This window comes from Trifolium pratense, linkage group LG2, assembly GCF_020283565.1.
Source record: "Trifolium pratense cultivar HEN17-A07 linkage group LG2, ARS_RC_1.1, whole genome shotgun sequence".
Classification (NCBI taxonomy): Eukaryota; Viridiplantae; Streptophyta; class Magnoliopsida; order Fabales; family Fabaceae; genus Trifolium; species Trifolium pratense.
Genome location: NC_060060.1, coordinates 70,232,930 through 70,254,870, shown reverse-complemented (window position 1 = coordinate 70,254,870; position 21,941 = coordinate 70,232,930). Strand labels below are relative to the sequence as shown.

The window sequence follows — 21,941 nt, the reverse complement described above, 5'->3', positions numbered from 1 at the left end:
CAAATAGTTCCTTCAATATTTTTCATTACATATATGGTGTTGGAGCTTTGTTCTTTTCCGTTACGAAATCAAAAAAATATTGTTCATTATCTGTTTTGAGAAAAGGAAATCAAGAATGATTCCAGACATATGAATGTGAGGAGAAGTGTGACAGAAAGCTCTTTGTAGAGAGGAGAAGCAGAAGGCATATTGGTACTACACCGCAGCTTGTGTCTGTATTTTTATTTAGAGCCCACATCGATGAGTTACAAAGTAAAAGTAAGCTGTTTTTTTTTTTGAACAAGCCAACATGAGATATATTAACTGAATCAGTCACCCTGGCATAAGATGTACCGAGGTAGACTACAAAAGTTTACAAAGGAGTCAAAACAATAAAAATATAACAAAAATCATACAAGGCCCAAACAAAGTAAAGGACTAGACCACCAGCTATGGTAGTTTAAAGCTAACGTAATACTCGTCGACTTCAACCACCTAAAAGAAAATAGCTTGATCTTGTCCAACAAAATATGGGGCATATCTGCTGAGCCTCTGAACAATCGGTGATTTCTCTCCGTCCAAACAACCCAAACACAAGCTAGCCAAATGAGCTGCAGAAACGATCGACGTGCTCGAGATCCACCTGCTGAAGACGTGAACTGAACAAAATGATCACGCAAAGAAACGAAATCCACCAAAGGAATGTCAATCCACGAACGCACCAAATCCCAGAGAGAGCTAACAAAACCACAAGATATGAATAAATGATGGGCCGACTCAGCCTCACCACATCCAAAAACACACATATGAGCTGTAGGACTTCATAGTTTGTAAATCACGAAGCCGTGTGATGAACACATAGCGAACTATTCTTTCGCCTTTTACTAAAGAATACCGTGTGTCCGTCACTCAAAACGGCATATGCTAATTTTTGAAAGAGCTCTCTTTGTTGAGAGCTATGCGATAAGTTTAAATTTTTATTTGATTTTAATGGTGGATAAAAATTAATTAATTGATTTTATAATAATTTTTTATTTAAATTTTATCGTTTGTTTATGTCTGATTTAACATAATGTTTATTTATTTATTGTATATTTGATTCAAAACATTTTTCTTATTATATATACTCTTCGTTCTTTTGAACATTGCCAAAAATTATGTATTACGAAAAATTGTTAAACTAATAAACTTGTCCGAATCATTTTTTTTCATTAGGTCCGGGTACAGACCAATGGTCTTGAGCGATCGATCCAGCGGAACAACTCAAAAGATACATAAATATCATTAATTTCTTCATGCTTGTTCCAAGTTCGTAGTACCGTATGTACAAAAAGGAATCTCACTCGTTACATGATTTCTTCTTCATATAAATAGATAGATATAGGATCTATAGAGCAATTACTTAGAAGTAAATTTTGTGAAAAAGCTCTTCCTATCTCATAGAAAAGGATCCCATGATCCTGAATGGATCTTATGTGAGATCTAAAATCCCAAGTTTTTCTATTAGGAGCAGATCTATATTAGTATCTAAAATGGATTTCTTTTGTATAATACTAATTGATAGTGCCTTGTTACTAAGTGCTACAATATCTTGTACTGTAGAACCCAGAGTTATGGAGCTGAATCCATTAGTACGGAGCATTTTCTTTTCCGAGTGAAATCTCTTAGTATATTAAAGAGTGAAAAAGTATTTTATTTGTTGTGGAATAAAAAGCTTTCGCATCATAATGCATATGTATTTAAGTTATTCGGGCTATTAGAGCATGATCTATATTTTGGGGAGCATGTTTAATACAAAATTACCCTTTATGTTAAATGTATTTGTTGTTTGATTTTCATATTCTAATGCTAATTTGTGTTGTTAATAATAAGGGATATGTTTTATAAAATAATCAATATATCTACATTTATGGGTGCATTTGACCTACTAAAAAAGAAGTGACAGGACAACTTGAGCTGTACTGTGTTTGATTTTAAAACTGTTTACGGGACTAGACAAATTGGAGTCATGGTACTCGACAAAAACATAGATTCTTGTCCTCTACTGAACCATGAGACGACTTTTTGTCCTCTGCACAAGTTGTCTAAAATATCAAAATAATATTTTTTTTACATCAAACATCGTACACAATATTTTGCGGATCAAATAGACCCCTAAATTTTTTGTTTGAAGACAAATAGACCCCTAGATGGTTTGTGCTTTTATTAAGTATGTTTTAGCCCCTTAAGTTACAAACGTTTTAAATTTAATTTAAATTTTTTTGCTTTATTTTTGTCCTTGACATTATATATGAATGGTTGGCACTCGTTGATCATTTATGTTACAAACTTCAAATAATATATTTTTTATCAAGTAGTTTAGTACTAAAAAATTCACCTTAAAAATGAATATAAGTGGAGTGTCTCAGGGACCAAACTTCAAACAATTTATTCCTCTAATTAAAGACCAAAACATCTTAATAATTAATAGTTAATACTTAATATTCATATTTTAAGGGACTAAATTGTTCAATTTCATAAATTAAGAAATCAAAATGAAACCAAAAAAAAAATTAAATGGTTAAATAATTACAAACATTTGTAATTTAAAAGACCACGTTATAATTGCCACTTTTTTATTACAATAATAATATCCAATCTCAAAATATATCTGCAAAATGAAATTTTGGTTACAAACAAATTGAATTTCCCAAATTAATTAAGCTAACAACCTCAACCAAATTGACACCCAAGATTATCATTACTTATACAATCTATATATATGAATAAATCCAATTGATCACACAGAAACAAAATATGAATAAATCCCTCAGCTTAGCCTCTAAGTCCTCCAGCCACAGTAAACGGAACATCATAAACCTTGTTCATATCTGGATAAAACATCCCAAAATTTCTCTCCGAAGTAGGTCCCACTTTCTTATTCTCATTAAACAGCGCAAACAAATAAACGGTCAGATTCGCGTTTGGCCTTAAAGGGGTCCCACCATTATTTAGAATCTTTTTAACAAGATTACCGTTATACGCAGCAGCGTTCTGTGGGGACGCACCCACCTCATCACTATCTCCTTTCGAAGGCCAACCCGTTTCACTAACAACAACTCTAACGTCGTCGTATTGAACACGATTAAGCGCCGCAAAAACCGCGTCGATTTGTGCATCGAAAATGTTGAAATACTTTAACCCGTTACCCGGATCCACATTACCCGGGTTTTCACGAAACAAAGCGTAATCTAAAGAAATTACGTCAGCGTTTGATTCGTAAGCGAAAAACGGATACACGTTGACCATCAAATACGACGACGTTTCACGGAGGAAATTTAGCATCGGTTTGATAACGGGTTCTATGAGGTCGGGTTTGAATGACCCGGTTGAGGATGGATATGAGGATCCGAGAGCGGAGAGTGCGATTGGGGAAGAGATTTTGATGGAGTTGTGGAGATTGTTGATTGTGAGAGCTTTGTGAATGTTTCTCATGGCGGGAACGAGGTATTTGGTGGTGTTGTGTGGATCGACGAAGACTTCGTTGCCAACTGCGATGGATTCGATTAGGGTTTTGGGATAGTAAACGACGACGTTTTTGTTGAGCCATGTGAGGGCGTAGGAGAGTTTTTTGGCGGCGAAGAAGAGTTTTTCGTTTGGGAAATTGACGGTTACTTTGATTCCGGATCCGGATAAGGAGAGAAGAACGGCCGGGTCGGTGTCGAATAGTTTGACCCGGTTAATGCCTTGTGATTTGAGAAGCTTAACGACTTTGAATGCTGAGGGTAGGTTGTTTGCTATGCGACCATAGTTTACTCCAATGGCATTACCATCTGGAAAATTAACAAATGGATATAAATAACTTTAGCATTATGAATCTGATAAATACATCAAACAGGTAAGAATAATCTTCTTTCTGGAAAAATAAAATAAATAAAATAAGAATAATACTTAAGCAAACACACATTTTTTGGGTCAAGTAGCTTAGCAAATACTCATATTACATGCAATAATCTTAATTTAAAATAATTTTAGTAAGATTAAATTGATTTAAATCTAGACGGTTAAATCTCTCCTAAATGTATGGTTGTATGCCATCACAATTTCAACTTCAACGACATACAATTCGGATTTGACATAGACACTCAAACATCTGACACGTGTAATAATATTTGAGAAAATGTAATCAGTGTCAAATACTAACATGTGACAAATATCGGACTATCCACACCATTAGATACATCTTTGATCAGAAATATTGGTGCTACAAATACATTAATTTAAAGATGATGAAGTGGAAGCATTAACCTGCAAGTAGTGAAAATGAGAGGAAGCAGGAAAAAAGGATGGACAGAATGAGTATACGATGCATTGTGAGATGATAGGGATGAGTGTTTGTTGGTGTATTTTGATGAGAGAGTGATTACTCCTTTTATACAAGAAGAAGGTGCTTTGTGTCTAGAGCTGAGAAAGAAGAAAATACTGAAAAAACATTTAGATTTGATTGGTTGGTCCCACTGATGATGATGGACACATTGGCCAAAAGGACACAAGACCGTTTTATGTTTGTACTAGTTGCCGGTGCAAGATATTCGAGGAAAATATGCTTTTTATAGTAAGAAAATGTGTTATCGGAGTCACTGACGGTCAGAAACATTCATGTGATTATATGCATGAAAATATGCTCTGTCCTCTAATATAAGTTTCAATTGAAATTTTTCATGCATTAAGAAAAATTGGTGGTGTCATTTACGTTTTGATATTACAATTACTTTTGAAAAGATATATTTGTAGTTGACTTTTTGTATTTCAATGCAAAATAAAGTTATGTTTAAAAAAGTAATAATAAATGTGTCTAAATAATTGAAAAGAAACTTATATTTATGAACAAATTTTATATTTGAAAGAATATTTATAATTAGGGACGGGCGAGTAATTTGAGAAAGGATTCCATACAATATTCTGTTGAATAGTGAATGAATTGGATTATTTGGTGCTTACCGTTTTGTTTTACTCTCAATACTACTTTATATATATATATATATATATATATATATATATATATATATATATATATAATTCGACCGTTGGATTGTTTTGCTATAAGTTTGAGCTGGCAAATTAAATTATACTGTACATGGTTGTTGATACTTGATTGAATTATTTATTGAATAATTACAAGTTTGCGAAAGCTTATCGATAATTAACAAATCCTCTCTCAAGTCATTTTTATAAGAAATTTTTAACTTTTAGGTCTATTCAATAATTAGTATTTAATTTATATTATAGACTAAATACATTAGTTATTAGATGAACGTAAAAAATTGATTGTTTCTTATAAAAAAATCGGATGGACCAAGTTTTAGAACAAACCGATAGTAACATTATGTAATGAATGAATATAGGCCCTAGAAAATAAAATAGGCACAAGATGCATTAGTCAATTTTAGATGATTAATCACGTTCTAGAATGATCTAGAAGAATGGTGAGTCATTGGTTAGTAAAAAGGATTACCAATGCTATATATAAGGGTATTGAATGCATGTAATAAGCAAGCAAAATGAATGAAGAAGTTTGTTATTTTAGATTAGTGTAATTTGTTAGTAATTTTTAGCAATTATCTCCTTAAGTTATGAACAACCAAAAAGTTGTTCATAACAATTGGTAACCCTCCTTACTAACCAATGACTCAACATTCTTCTAGATCATTCTAGAATATGATTAATCACTTAAATTTTTTTTTGACAGTATTAATCACTTAAAATTGACTAATGCATCTTGGACCTATTTTATTTTTTAGGGGATATATTCATTCATTACACATTAACATATACTTGGTGTTTATATAAATTTTTAATTTTGTTATTATTCAAAGATTAGTTCTATAATTCCACCTAAAGTTTAAATCTTAATTTCACAATGAATCCAAATTATAGATTCAAGGAGTACTGAATTTATTCAAGGATGAGTTAAAGTTTGAAGAACTAATAATATGCTCAGTTTAATAAAGAAATTAAGTTCAAATGATTACTAAACCTCGTTAAAAAACAAATCTATCGGAAGAATTCAAATTGATGAAACAATTATTTGACATACCGAATTAGGAATTGATTAAGGATCTGTCACAGATAATACACAAGACAGGTACAAAGCTACTTTTTATAAGTGTTTGCTTATCAACAGTAATCCAATTTGAATATTCTTTAATAACGAAATTTATATACTGTGTCCGTGTGGTTGTAAAATATACAAAATTGATGTACAAGAAACAATCATTTGAATATACATTGAAGGAATTAGTTACTTTGACAAAATTTACAAGTTTCATGTACATATACATATATACATATGAATATGATAGCTTCGCCTATGCAAATCCTCAGAAATAGTAAGAGAAAATATGGAACTTGGGGGGCAAGTATAACCAAAATTTGTCAAAATGGTAAAAGAATCTTTCATACTCTTTGAATGTAATCGTATCGAGGTTGCTGAATTAGCGATAGAACACCTTACGGCCAAACACTGTGCTTTTGTGCTCTTGATAGATAACTAAACTTTCTTCTTTTCTTCCACCTGAAAATTGAAGTCGACATAAGTGACCATACAAAGCAGCACCGAAGTACTTAAGAATGCCATCAAATATATTTGCACAATAGAAGCAGTAAGAAAATCACATTGTAAATTACCAAAGCAAAATGAGTCTTATTATAATCTAGGCCTATAATCTATTTAACAGAAAGCAACATGTAGCAATGTTATAACTTTATTAGAAGCAACTACATATTCCAGAAGCAATTTTGGTTTGCTTGATGCATTGAAAAACAATCCCATTTTAAAATCAGTTGAGAGAGTTTTTCACCCGCTTATTTATCAATTTTCCACAAAATTATATATCAGGTCAACATGGATCAAGGTTCTGAATAGTGACAGCTTATTATACAAGAATTAGCATAAAATTTTCCACGACAAACAGCATTCAACTCAATATAACAGTTCTCACCAGAGCCAATGTCAAACAAGGTTTTCTATTGTCGGTCAGATCTGCTTGCTGTGATCTTTGGCACGGACGATATAATCTTTTGATAAACTCCTGTATATGATTATAGATGCTGCATATGACAATGACAAATTAAAAAGTCAGGGACAAATATTTATTCAGCCTTTTCACAAATGGAAAATAATTGTAAATTAACCATAACTCTATGGTTGTGTGATTCATTTTACCAATTCCTAACTCATTCACCGAATACAATCATCCTACTTTCTAACATCAATTTTTGTGAGCTGCACAAGGCTCTTTCTACTGACATAGAATCAATCCCTTAACTATTCTTCAAATGTATTATGACAACTATATGGTCATAATACATTGTCAACAGTCAACACAATGGTAAAGACATTATTATACTATTTTAAATTTATATTTGGATTTCTCAGTTCTCATTTAGATGAACCTCATGCCCCACTTTTACAAATTCCCTACATCTAAAGCAATGACCAAATTCCCTACATCTAAAAGCAATGACCGGCTTCACTTCCAATCCTAATTTCCCTATCCTACCAAAATGACAAGGGTTTCCTTGAAATTCAATTAAAGAAGCACACATCACTCTAATATCGAATATCTCATGTCAATGTTTTACTCTTAAATATAATGATTTTATGATTAAAATTACCTGTTCAGTTGCTCAATGAGTTTCTTAATAACACGGCCTCTTAAGCTATAATGCAAAAATTCAATTATCACTTAACCAGCATGAAATGATACATTCTCTTTCAATGTAGGAATACAATAAAAATATACCTTAGTCGATGCCTGTTGCAGGCTGTGAAAAAGGCAACAAGCCCATATAGTATGCTTTTGAGAGCTTTGAAAATCTGAAAAAGAAAGTATAAAAAATCTACCAATCAGGATATACTGTCTTTGATGAAGCCACAAACATCCAAAAAAAAAAAACATTGATATGGCATCTTACAACCTGCGAAAAAAGATCATTCCAAAGAGAGCGCCACATGGAAACTTCATAACTGCTGACTGTTGCTTCAGAAGATGAAGCCAACTGGACTATGCCGCTAAGAAACTGCCATGCTTCTCCAAGTATATTACAAATGCGCGTGCATATTACAGCCAGAAAACTGAACATTGCCAGGACTAGACGAACAGGAGCATATAGAAATTCCCAGACAATCCAAAATAGAGGATATAAGACACAAGTAGCTGCAGTACATGGAAGAAAAGAACATGCCAGTAATTAGTATAGCTTGTATATCAGATCAAAATTATTTATGTTGGAAAAAGCAAGGAAAATTTAAAAAATAACAGACAGCACTAGAAGTCCAAAACACATGATGACCTACCAATCCTCCAAACAATGTTGATGATAAACCACAGTGGCAAAAAGAATAGCTCCACCACATCTCCGACTAAATTGCAAGAAGCCTCAATCCCAAACCAAATGACAGAAAATATGCTTTCTAATATGTCAAACAAAATATTTAAGCTTGGGAGAAGAAATCCAAAAATCGCCACCAATGACTGTACAATAGGTTGAATAAGAACTGAAAAAAAGGATCGTGTGGTATGTGTAATGGCAAGAAACCACCTAACAGCCTTCTGGAAGTTATGTAGAAACAACATTGTCCCTAAGTATTTGACCCTCGAAACCATCTCCCAAGTTTCAATCCAATCAAAAAGCGGCCCACATATACGAGATGCGGTTGCCTTGAGAACTGGAACATTTTTGTATAAATCATAGAATCCAATGAGGACAGTAACAAATGACATCAAAACATATAACAGTCTTGCAAGCGGGCACATCCAAGGACGATAAATATTGCATAACACTGGATATGACTGAAGGAAGATAACCCAAGATGGAAGACCAGCCTCTAACAAAGTAAGCAATCGCAGGTCAGATACAATAACGTCCCTAAATTTGAAAGGGAGGTCATGATCATTAAACCTAAATGAAAGTAGGGCATCACTATACTGAGTGGTTTCAACGCTATCATCAGAAGCAGAGCTAGACCTCTGAGAGCAATTCAATGAGTTATCAATTTCAGCTTCTGAATAGCTATCAACATCAACTTCGGAACTAAAAGAATTCATTAATTTTCTTCTCTTATTAGGCCCAGAAGGAGGAGGTGTGTGCAGCATGTCACTTGTCTCTTCAGCATCATTGGAATATGCTCCAGTTGTGGTACCCATACTATCTTCAAAAGTTGCGGTATTATTGCAGATGTTATCGTCATCATCATCAATGGATACATTCTCAGAAAAAAATTGACAAGCATCGTAAAATATTTCCCCTGTCAAAATTGCACATAAAGAAGAAATGTTCATTGAAAGTTCATCTTTGTTCTGAACTAAAGAATCAATGCAGCCTCTAGTTTACACCATGTAAGATACAAAAATCTCTACAACCAGCTATGTTTGGAAAGAGAATACAATAGTAAACTAAGGGCCCATTTACTTTGTGAAAAGGTTTTCGATTATCATTTCCTAAAATTATTGTTAATTTTACTTGCTAATAAGGGGATACTAAACTCTTAAGTTAACAATTGTGCGTATTTTTAGGAAACAATGAAAATGCCCAAATATTGTTTTCATTATTTTAAAAAATGCGTATGTCTAACTAGCCTTTCTTCTTCTTCTTCTTTCCATCACAATTGTTCATTTTACGAGCTCACATCTTTTCTTATTAGCAAGTTAAAATGAGCGCATATTTTAGAAAATGAAAACAGAAAATGTTTTCACAAAGTAAACAGCCCCTAAGCTTTTGGGATAAAAGTCAGACTGTGCTAGTCTCAGCCCCTACTCTCTGTAACACTTAAAATAGGCAATGTCTCTCCCCCCTATGCTGGGGTCTTATCCACCCAAACTTTTAACTAATTAAATCATATATAGCAATTTTTCATGAGATGTGTTGCACGTTGAGATAGATGTGTATCTCTCAATTCACATGTATATTTCTGCTCTCACCGGAAATGTAAAAGCTAGAGACAACTAGAACCTTCTTACCAAAGGCTATCCTAAATTTAGATGTAATATTTCAAAAGTAGCTGATGGGAATCCCTGTACCTGAGGCAGAATCCAGGTGCTCTTTCAAAAGTAGCTGTTCGGAAAGTGTTCCTGAGAACCATGAAGACATGCAGCTTGCAGCCTGAGCAATATTGTCAAATTCCCATCTTTTCATAATTTTAGCTTCTATAGCCAGCGATGTATCAGTCTGAAAAATAAACGAAATAAATCAATAAATAACAGTACAGACAGTAAACTGAAAAATTAACAAGCTTGTTAAAGAGATTGCAGTACCTGGAGTTCGTTAAAGTAGTTGATACCACGTACATCGGTCCATGCGACTTCAAATACAATAAACCCACACAGAGTTCTATGTAGTTCACTGCTGAATTGCAAAGAATTCCTTAGGTTTTTCACTGGCAATAACACTCTCTTTCTTGGGGACATTACTGCTTCAACCAATGTGAACCATCTCAAAAACTTCTTTGGTTCACTTGTGCTTGGTTGAGAACAAACATCCTTTCCTTCTTTTCTTTCTCTTCGATTTTTGCTGTACGCAAAAGGAGATAACCTTGACTGCAAATAAACAAAAACGATATAACATTTAGCCTAGAACAAAACCTAAAAGAAAATTACTTCAAATGATTGTGGCATATTTAGCAACCTTGGTAACCATCAACTGCCAAATGTGTGCTCCCCGTGAGCCAAGATCTCTCACCCATGGTCTATTGTCAACAAAAATATACATTTTTTTACTATCATTTCCGAGGAAAATGCTAAGATCTGCAAAATAGGATTGCAAGTCTCTGCAAAATACATCACAAAGATGAATTTATTGGATCAGTATGAGAAATACAGAAACGCGCAAATAACACCGGTAACTTAGCATTATTGATTAATGTAAACACAGTAAACATGTACAAATAACACCGGTAACTTAGGGTCATAAACTTTGTTACTTACAATCAAAGAAAACTTTCTAGAAATAATGTGATGAATCATTAAATCACTATAACCGAAAGTAGCTATAATTGAAAACTAATAAAGACCAAAGTGACTTTGATTGCATCTTGAGAAAACAGAAAGCAGCAAAATTCCTTTAAACCATAATCCACAAACTTAAAACTAATAAGTAATAATCATTAATCACCAAGCTCATCAATGAAACAAAACCCAATTAAATTTTTGATGACAAAAAATTTCACATCTGAAATCATTTTTTTCAAATAAATAAACAAATAAACGCATTATCCAATAAAATCCAACCCAATAACAAATAAATAAATGAATAAATTAAAAGTCAAATTCAATCAACAATGAATTTCACAACAACATTTCATCTGCACCACACATACATACATAACATAATGATGAAAGGAAAAGAGAAATACCCAATTTGCAAGCTTGTAAGAGGAAAAATGCAGCGTCCATGGTCACATTTCCCCATCTAGAGAAAAAACAACCTCAAAGCTTTTCTTAGTATGACCAAAACCTTGTCCAAATTTTGCACTAGCACCTGTTTCAAATTCCCCAAAACAATTACAATAAACAAATATTCACCACTCTTTATACAATGCATTCATTGATTGAGGAATGAATTCTCTGATGATTTAGAAACAAGACCTGAGAAATTGAAATTGAAATTCCATGAGATAAGTTTGAAGATGAAGCAACAAGCACCGAGTAACTTCATAACAGAGAGAAAGATGGCAGAAGAAGAATTAATGCGTTGCACAGAGAGGTTTCAACGTGTGTCAGCGAATTTCTGTTGGCGATTTTGCCAAATTCATTCAATTTCGTTTCAGAGAGAGAGAGCGAGAGAGAGAAAGTGGTTGAACTTCAAAGACACGTTCGTTTTTTTCTTTTATTGATTTTTTTCGATTTTTGGTAATATGTTTGTGTTGTTAAAAAAACATTAAAAATAGAAGCAGGGACAAAAAAAGAGGCGGTGGTGGGAAGGGTAAAATGGTAATAATATGATGTCGCAATAGAAACGAAAACGTGAAAATGGAGGGAGGGATGGAACGAAGAAAGCATTGAAGGAGTGTGAGGTTGGTTAACAATAAATTAATTAATTAAAGACTCATTAATATGAAGTGGCACGCGGATTATTGTTTATTAGAATGGTCCCACAGGAATTGTTGATTTTAATTTTGCTATTTTTTGTTGGACAAAACTTAGATATAGTACCATAGGTGCTGTTTTTACTGTTCCCCAATTACATCTATACACGTGTATTATTTTATATTCAATTTTAACGCCGTTTGAGTTCCAATCACATTCCTCTGTTTCTTGTTTTACCCCACTTCTCCATTATCTCCAATCTCCATGCGTCAATTGTTGTCTCATTTTCTTTTATTGTGATGTCGGCAACGAATACAATCCATAGTGGTTCTGTTCTGTGAATTACATCGTGTCGGAGGTTTCTCGGGACGAGATTTGCCGGGTCATCGTCGGAACAATCAGTTAAATGTAGATCTAACCTTTCCTCGATGGTGGTGGATCTGGTTTTCATCATGAAACTGATTACCCGTCAAACAGCAACTTTGGTCCTTTGGTAGTGGTTTTCTTATGAAAATTTATACATTGATTTCCTGTGATAACAAAAAAACAAGTAGAGTTTTTGGAATTTGTTTTGTTGGATGAAACGGTTGAATAATGAAGAATGCTCCATGGTAAAGATGACTTGGGTGAAAACAAACACATCAGAGGGGTGAGGATTGCAAGTTGCAGCGGCATGGCTGCTTTATTTCTGTCCAGCTATGTGGATCCTGTTCAACTGGGTTTGATTAAACAAACAGAAGGGTCACGACGTTAAAATTGAAAAAAAATAAAATACACGTGTATAGATGTAATTGGAGAACAGTAAAAACAGTACCTATGGTACTGTATATAAGTTTTGTCCTTTTTTGTTTGCCATGTCGATAGAAATTTTTTCTTCCGTGAAGAATTTCGATTTTGAATACAAAAGGTCTTTGTTTATTAACTACCCTATCCCATTTTATAAAATTTCATTTGATTAAATTTATTATTCATATGTCTTATTTTTATCGTATTTTTCTAAAAAAATATAAATGTAAATATTATCATATATAAGTACTATATTATAAGTTAATTAACATATATATACTTATAAACACGTATGCAGTCACTCTAATCATCAAGAAAATGTTTCGCTATGTGTGAATAGGGAAAAAATGTGAACCACCTATGAGATGTTGGTCAGATGTAATTTCACTAAAAAAAAATATATATAAAAATAATATAAAATAAATACAAAAGAATTTTTAGGGCAAAAAGAAACTATCGTTCACCAGATGTTAGATAAAGTTAAATCACACTCGAGTCGGTAATTACAAGCATGTTATGTTAATATTGGTGTAAAGTGGTGGACGGACCCTCTCACTTGTTTGGGTGGTCGTTAAGTCTTTTGTGTAATAATATTTGTTTGGTTTGTGTTGACCGTGTAATTACATTCATTATTAATATATTTCATTTTTGTTTGTTCAAAAGAAAAAAAATGATGATATGCTTAGAAATAGGAACAAAAACAAATTATAGATATGAACAAAACAGAACAATCTATATGCATAAAAATAGGAACAAAAAAAACCAATAAAAAGATTATAGAAAGATTAGCCAATAAAAAAAATATGGAAAAAATACGTTTACAAGAAAAAACACAATAATTCCACTTATATTTTTACAATATTATATAACAAGTTTTTAAATATTTGATTGTAAACTAGTTTAAAGAATTGTGCATTCGCACGAGTCATTGACTTTTATTCGATATTTAAGTTTGTCATTATATTATGGTAAAAAATTTATTTAAAATAAATATTTTAAAATGTTAGAAATAAACCAAAATAGCTAGAGAGTAGAGATAGAGAATATGAAAGTTTTGTATTATTCTCTTCATCTGTGTGTATTTACACTATAACATGTCTTATTTATAGGATACAAATAAGTAAGTGAAAAATCAAAGGTCACTTAACAAGTCATCCACTAATGGGAGTTTAGGAACATGAATGACCAAGGATGGACATCCACTATAACATAATTATTCATAACACTCCCCTTGGATGTTCATCGAGGATGTGCCTCATTAAAACCTTACTAGAAAAAACCTAGTGGAAAAAAAAATCTAGTGAAGGAAAAAGAGTACAACATCTTTTACACGGTATATGTATTAATTTCTCCTCCTCAGCCATACAATCATCTTTAAGACGACGAAGACCAATAGTTTCAAAAATTCTACTTGGGAGTGACTTTGTGAAAAGCTGAAAAATTTTCAGACGAACAAATTTGCTGAATTGTTATATCACCATTCATCGCAGATAAACCATAATTGTGTTGAATTAGTGACCCCAACCAAATACATTATCGACTCGTCTCATGTAATGCTAAGAGTTCTGCATGATTTGATGACGTTGCTTCACAAATCTTCATGAAATTGTTGTACTTCCACATGTAAACAAATAACCTGTTTCTGATATACTATTATGAGGATCTGACAAATAACCTGCATCTGCACAATCTGTTAATTCTAATTTTGGTACTTTTAAATAAACAAACTCATATCCATTTACCTTTAAGGTAACAAAGTATATGTTTGACTTCGTTCCAATATCTTCATGTAGGTGAAGAATTATATTTTGATAATAATAAATTAATAGAAAATAAAATATCATGACGTGTATATATAATTAGCAAGGTAAATTATTGCTCCAATGTCACTTACACAAGGTACTTCAACACTAAATATTTCTTCATGCTCTTCTCGAGGTATGAAATGGTTTTTCTTCATATATAGTGATCGAACAATCATTGAAGTAGACAATTGATGAGATTTGTCCATGTTAACACTTTTGAAAAATATGCTTCTTGATGCACAAAAAAATTTCATTATTCAAATACTCAATTGGTAATCCCAGACATAACTTGGTCTTTCAAAAGTCCTTCATCTCAAATTATTTCTTTAAGCAATCTATAGTTTTTTGAAGCTCTTAAGGAGTTCCAATTAATATTCAACATACACGACAATTATAGTAAATTATTTTCCAAATCTTTTTAAGATACACCCTCCATCCCAAATTATAAGGGAAAATAAAAAAATTACACTTATTAAGAAAAAGTAAAACATGAGAATTTAAAGTATGTTTTTGCGAGTTTTTCTTGGAATAAGTTGCATTAGGAAGATGTAAAAACAATTTTATTGGTTGTTGTTTATTGAGAAAATGAGAGAGAGAATAAATTAAATGCAGTTTGCATTTAATTTTATGAAAATAAGGAAAAAATATTCTTGAAAATGATTTTTTCTCTTATAATTTGGGACAAAAAAAATGAACATTTTTCCCTTATAATTTGGGACGGAGGGAGTACATGGACAAATGGAGTCATTTTTGCATATCTCTTTTAACAAATATTCACTGAGGCGATTATACCATATGCACCCAGATTGTTTCAACTAGTATATATATCAATGACAAACTTTTATTAATACTCTTATACAATAAATCAAACTTTAAATATTTGTATTTCATCATTTTCTTTTCGCAAGAAAATTGAGTCGTATCTCATCATTTTAACATCTTCATGTGTACGGACTTATTATTCATAACAAAAAATTTGTTATATAATATTGTTAAAATATAAGTGAAACTTTTGTGCTATTTTATGTAAAACTTATTAAATGAATAAATTTAATTATAATTATCAATGATTTATTCAGTTTTTTATGTATCCGTTACATATAATAGTCCCGTGTATATTTTTTAATAAAATATTAGAAATTTGATTAGGAATATTTAGGATAGTTTAGTAAATTTGATAGTAATTAACTTTATTGTATTATTATTATTATTATTATTATTATTATTATTATTATTATTATATTATATTATTACATAGTTAATAGTATATTGTTTATTTTTTTTAATGAAAAATATTGTTTATGTTTCTATTTCTTTGTATATTCCTAATTTTATGCATATTCATCTTATTTTTTCTATAATTTTTTTATTGACTTTTTCTTTTAATAAATTATTCAGTTGATATTATTAGGCCCCGTTTGGATTAGCTTATTTTTTAACTTATGCAAACAGCTTATGCAATATAAATTAGGTTTTATGATATCTTATAATAATACATAAAAATTGCATAAGCTGTTTGCATAAGCTCAAAAATAAGTTAATCCAAACGGGCTTGTAATCTGTTTTGTTGCTATTTTTATGAGTATAGATTGTTGTGTTTTTTTTTAAACAAAAAGAGGAGAAGCAAAGAGCTACCTCATCAAAACTTAAAATATAGAAGTAGCAAAAAGAGATTATAAAAAAAAGGAGGGGGACTATGTAACGACCCAAATTTATTATTCACTATTTAAGTGTTTAATTATTTGGTGACGTGGCTTTTAAGTAAGATAGTAACTTTAAGTTATTTATCGAGAGTTTTAGTTAACGCGCGAGTTAGTGAGAGTTAACGCGAGTTGGGCCAAGTTAGTGGGCTTGAGGCCCAATGGGCCTTGTCTCATGAGAGGGGGGCGCTATTTATAGCCCATTAGAGAGAGAAAGTCTCATTTTCTCAACAATTGTGAAGGAGGAAGTGAGAAGGGAGAGCTCAGGAGCTAGGGCAAGAGGAAGTGAAGGGATTCAAGAGCAAATCTTCGAGTTTTTCTTCGAATAAGGTAAGAGAGTAGATTTCATATTCGTGGGTGACTCGAGGAAGGGGAGAATGTCGATTTCTCCTCACCCGAACTTCCTCCACCCCATTTTCGTTTTAGCTTAGAACGGATTTTCTTGATGGAAATCGTTCCTAAGGTTCTTAATATGTTTAACATGCTTTTAACATGATTAATGAACGGAATTAATGGTTAAAAACGAGTTTATGAAAGATTAAACTCAAGAACTTTGTGTTCTTGAGAGTTTTGATGAAAAAGTGTTCAATCTTTACTTTTTCGATGTTTATGATGTAGATCTGAGAAATGAACTGTCCTTTTGTGTTTATCCATGTTTGTTATGCTTGAATACAAACTCTTTTGGGATTTATAACATGAAAAATGAGATTTTTGGGTGATTTGGTGTGGAAAACGCAGGTTTTGAACTATCCTGACAGAAGGCGCTCGCTAGGTCTTCACTCAGCGAACGTGTGGCGAACAGCTCGCCACAGCTCGCTGCAGCTCGCCACGAGCAGGTGATCTACTGGTGTGGTTCGCTTTGGCTCGCTGAGCCTTCGCTAAGCGAATAGTTCGCTGAGGCTCGCTACTGCTCGCCATGAGTCAGTGACTTCCTGGCGTTGTTCGCTGATGCTCGCTGAGCCTTCGCTCAGCGAAGGCCTCTGTGTCAACAATTTTTGTTGATGAATGTAAGTGTAATTAGACACTTGTAACATGTGATTAGGGTATTCTAACATACAATTAGGTGTTTATAACCATGATTAATTGTATTGTGATGATAATTGTTGATTATATGTGTGAAATATAATTGTTGTTGATTGTGTTGATGATGTTTGTTTAAATGTCAAAAGAAGTATATTAAGGTGTTAATCAACTTAATAAAGAAGGATATTAGGATTATGTTATTCTAATAAAGAAGGATATCGAATTATGTTATTCGATAAAGACATATATTAAGGTATAGTGTTATCTTAATAAAGACGGAATGTTGGATAGTGTTCCACATTTATAAATGACGAGCTTAATGCTAATTAAAATGATTGTGAGTGAATTCATGAAAAACATATACATGCATTCATGAATTGTTGTTGTATATTGGATATTCCAATAAAGACGAATATCGGATTATATTTATCCGATAAAGACGAATATTAGAGGTGAGATACTCTAATAAAGACGATGGTACCACATGCATTAGATATCTCTAGGGGACATAGCATGAAGATTGTGGCATTAGATTGCATTAGGATATGTGTACATTATTTGATATTTGATATGTGACACATATGTTTGAAATTTGTGATAATTGTCTATGTGTGTTAGACTTGTGGTATGTGTTGATTGTCCGATGATTTTAATTGTAATTGGCTTCAATATATTGTGAATTATGATTGATGATGTATGCTTATAAATGAAGTATATGCATGATATATGAATATGCATGAATGTTGATGAAGTGTTTAAGTATAAGTTTACTTACACTTGTATATTTTGAGTATGTTGTCTAACTCTCTTTTATGTGTTATGTGCTGGACCGTTGGGGGTCCAGATTTTACAGGTTATGTGTGTTTCGTTGTTCGAGTCTTTAGTGAAGCTCCGCTCTGATTGTGACACGGGAAAAGGGGTTTTATATGTATCATACATTATTTTGATTTAAGATTTGTATAAACAAGTATTTTTACTAATTAACTACATTAGTATTATTTTGATTGAAGAATGTAATACTCGAACCACAACTTTTATAATATCAAACATTACTTTCCGTTGCGTATTTTGAAAAAGATTTTACTAAAGGTAGAAATATATAAATAATGGGTTTGGGTGTTACAGACTAGGCCAAAACCTCCCTAAAAATGCACCACCCTAAAGAAGGGTTTACCAAGTCTATTCGCCTCAAAACTATCTTTAATCACAAGAGGTACATCATTCCAAATAGATTGTTGTGTTTTGTTTCAATCTATAATCTATTTTGTTTCTATTTTTAAGCATATCATTTTTTTTTTGTATTTATCTTATATTTTTTCTCTATATTTTTATTTTTTTGTTTTTTTTAGTGAAATTACAATGAAGGATATAAAACCTACAACATGGTTAAAAGTAATAAGGATAAATTAGTAACTTTGATGGTAATCGATTTTAATATATTAATAATAGATTAATTTTCTACCTTAATATAATGACAAACTTAAATATAGAACAAAAGTCAATAGACTCGTGCAAATACACGTGTCTTTAAAATAGTTTACTTTAAATAAGTGTTGTGTTTTATTGGGTTTGACCATCTTATTCTATTTCTTACTAAAAAAATTGATTTTATATTTTTATGTACCTCGCGGTTCGTCCATCCCACCCCGTGCTCGCCCTGCTTTTAAGCGAGTTTGGCGCGGCGGGCCAACTAAAGGGGTCGTGCTCAATTAAGGCCCAGCCCGCCAAAAATGGCGGGGTAAGTGGGTCAATCCGGCGAGTTGGACCAATTTTGCCACCCTAATAAATATAAAATCACATGTATTTTTAGTCGGTAATTTTTTTCTTTAGTGGGTAGTTTTTTGTTTTGTAAAAAATAATAAAATTAAACCAAAGGTTAAAAATGTAACACCCTTAATTTACCCCTTTATTTTTATTTTCAAAAAAATTAATTTCATTTATTTAATAAGGATGTCACACTTACTCCAATTAACTAATTCCTCAAATGATTAAAAATTATGCAGCGGAAAATACAAAAATAATATAAGTTTCAAAGTCCGAATTGAAAATACCGAATCAAGTGACATAGTTCAATTGTTATAAAAATTTAACAACATAATTAAATAAAAGTTTCTCCCAACAACATCCTAACAGAGCGACTCCAAATAAATAGCAAAGCAACAGCGATCCGAACACACCATCTATGATTCGTATCCTACTTGAAAATCTACGGTTGCACACCGTAGGGCCAAGCCAGAAGGGGGAATGTAAAGGTGAGTCAAAATACATCAAGAAAGTAACTGAATTAAAACAATGCAATAACTAACAACATCATAAACAACAACAAGACCACCTAAGCGGATGACCACGCACATTCATCAGTCAACCACAATCATCAATCGTTAATTAACTAAAGAGAAATAACAACAACATTTAAATAAATAAATATAATTAAAATGCATGCAATGCGCCTAGACTCGCTACATGCATGTGGTACCAATAGCAACGTCATTTCTAGTTTTACATCATAGAGGATCAACATTATAAGCAACGTCATTTTCAACTTCATTAGGCAACGTCATTTTCAACATCATTTATACAACTTCAATAAGCAACGTCATTAGACATATGAATGAATGCATGTCATGTTATAATAAGCAACGTCAATAGGCAACATCATTTAACAACTTCGATAGACAACTTCATCATCATTATAACAACATCAATAAACAATATCCATAAGCAACTACAACAATAACAATTACAACATCATAATTTCGGCAGAACTCCAACATCATTAAAATAGATAATTCAACATCGTTATAACCACGTAACTCAACATCATTATTCAACGAAACGGCAATTCAAACAACACAATTACTATCAACGAGCAACGACTTAAAACAACGCCGATACACAACAATTATTAGCAACTTCGATTACAACACCAACTAAAACTTCATAACTTAATTAATCATTCACTCCTCTCCAAAACAACAACCTATTACTCTTTTTTAACAGTACTCATAACCCAAATCATCTTGATTTAGTTTACCGACGAAACGTATGAATTTTAAGTCAATTTAATTAATAAAAATTAAGAAATAAATTCAAATCTTAATAGCATATAAAACCAGGGAGAGTGAGGTATACCAGAGGGTTCCAAAATATTTAAAATACCCTTCATAAAATTTTGGGAAATTTTCACAAGATTATAATATTTTTAATCACCTTTTTACTCCAAATAATTAATTAAAAATAGCTACGAGTGTCCAAAAATTACCAAAGAGGTACCAAAATTTCAATAAAATTATTTACTATTTTATGAAAAAAGAATAAAAATATTTCGAACTCTCCTGAGCTCACACGCGCCCTCACGAGCCGGTGCTGCGAGTGGGCGAGGCCACTCGCGCACTGTTCATCTCCTTCACCCGTTTCCCTGCAAAACGGGTCGCTCGACCCGGTTCCTCGACCCGACTCGTTCTCTCTCATTCCTCAACGAAAAACAACAATCTTTATACCGTTTTGATCCCCACTCAATTTTAGAAAGATACCCGGTATTTATTTTTAGAAAAGACACTCGAATCAAATGTTTTACATAACAAAAGCTTCACACGAATTTTTACACAAAAACTCCATTATGGTTGTTCAAAAGCTTCGGTTTTGACATTCTCTCAATCTAGAAAAATCCTAGAATTGCCTTAGAATCATATTTGATGCTCAACACGTTATGAAATGTTTCTTTAGAATTATCATCAAAATCCCAAAAACCTCCTTATTTGAATTTCTCAAGAACAACACAAATCCATGGTTTTATTTTACTCAACATCGGAACACGAATTGCAGCAACAACAAAAGCATAAAAATATTATCATAACAAATTATGAAATCGAAATTAAGAATAAGTATTGATACAAAAACAACAACAACAACATCACATAATGGTAGGAGGAAGTATAAGAACAACAACTTAAGCACATACATAATCAATACAAAGTATGTCTATTGAATTCAGAGTTTTCAAGAGTATAAAGCTCCCTTACTTGGATTGTAGTGAACTCTGTAAATTGAGGTTAAGTTTTTCCTTCCTTTGCTTCTCTTCACTCTCCCATGAGCTCTCTCTCTTTTCTCTCACCCACTAGCACTATTTTTTGTGTGTTTGTTTTCTTGTTTGTATCACTATCCTAACTCTTCTTAACCTTACCCACTTTAAACCACTTAATTCTAAGAAACAAACTTTTTAATACAATTAAAGTGAATTTATTAAAATTAAAATCATGGTTTTCTTTTATTTTTATTTTTACTACTATCTTATTCACACCCCCTCTCCTCTTTGCTCTCAACACCTCATTATCTAATTTTTCTACTTCTTTTTCTTTTCTTTTATTTTAGTTCACCAACATTATTCTACTCATTTATTTTCTAATTAGCAACGTCATTATTTTTATCTAACAATTATTTAATTATTCGTCACAAAATAATTAAATAAACACCGTCAATCAACACCACATAAACATCGTCAATCAACACCACAACAACTAAATTAAATAAAATGAATCCTAAATTTTGGGGCGTTACAAAAAATGGAAAAAAAAAATAGTAAA

At 32.1% G+C, this 21,941-nt stretch overlaps 2 protein-coding genes, 1 long non-coding RNA gene and 1 other non-coding gene across 5 annotated transcripts; 1 reads left to right on the top strand and 3 right to left on the bottom strand.

The window, feature by feature from the left end:
- Positions 1-820: 820 nt before the first annotated feature.
- Positions 821-937, top strand: LOC123911939. Its single transcript, XR_006810802.1, has one exon. It is a non-coding gene; the product is annotated as a U5 spliceosomal RNA (small nuclear RNA).
- Positions 938-2,531: 1,594 nt separating this feature from the next.
- On the bottom strand, positions 2,532-4,445 carry LOC123905980 (glucan endo-1,3-beta-glucosidase 11-like). Its single transcript, XM_045955799.1, has 2 exons — positions 4,267-4,445; positions 2,532-3,791 (listed from the first exon to the last, which is right to left on the bottom strand). Exons 1-2 carry the CDS (start codon positions 4,328-4,330, stop codon positions 2,794-2,796), a joined length of 1,062 nt encoding a protein of 353 aa, XP_045811755.1. The 5' UTR covers positions 4,331-4,445; the 3' UTR covers positions 2,532-2,793.
- A 1,735-nt stretch (positions 4,446-6,180) lies between these two features.
- Positions 6,181-12,038, bottom strand: LOC123905979. 2 transcript variants are annotated; one of them, XM_045955796.1, is made up of 11 exons: positions 11,604-11,889; positions 11,372-11,496; positions 10,645-10,786; positions 10,275-10,556; positions 10,041-10,188; positions 8,318-9,268; positions 7,939-8,177; positions 7,764-7,837; positions 7,636-7,680; positions 6,960-7,068; positions 6,181-6,532 (listed from the first exon to the last, which is right to left on the bottom strand). In XM_045955796.1, exons 2-11 carry the CDS (start codon positions 11,425-11,427, stop codon positions 6,509-6,511), a joined length of 2,070 nt encoding a protein of 689 aa, XP_045811752.1. In that variant the 5' UTR covers positions 11,428-11,496; positions 11,604-11,889; the 3' UTR covers positions 6,181-6,508. The 2 variants fall into 2 exon arrangements, with proteins under 2 accessions (XP_045811752.1, XP_045811753.1); XM_045955797.1 differs by lacking the exon at positions 7,636-7,680 and having other exon boundaries at positions 11,604-12,038.
- A 7,293-nt stretch (positions 12,039-19,331) lies between these two features.
- On the bottom strand, positions 19,332-21,525 carry LOC123910085. Its single transcript, XR_006810125.1, has 2 exons — positions 21,381-21,525; positions 19,332-19,564 (listed from the first exon to the last, which is right to left on the bottom strand). It is a non-coding gene; the product is annotated as an uncharacterized LOC123910085 (long non-coding RNA).
- Between the last annotated feature and the right edge of the window lie 416 nt (positions 21,526-21,941).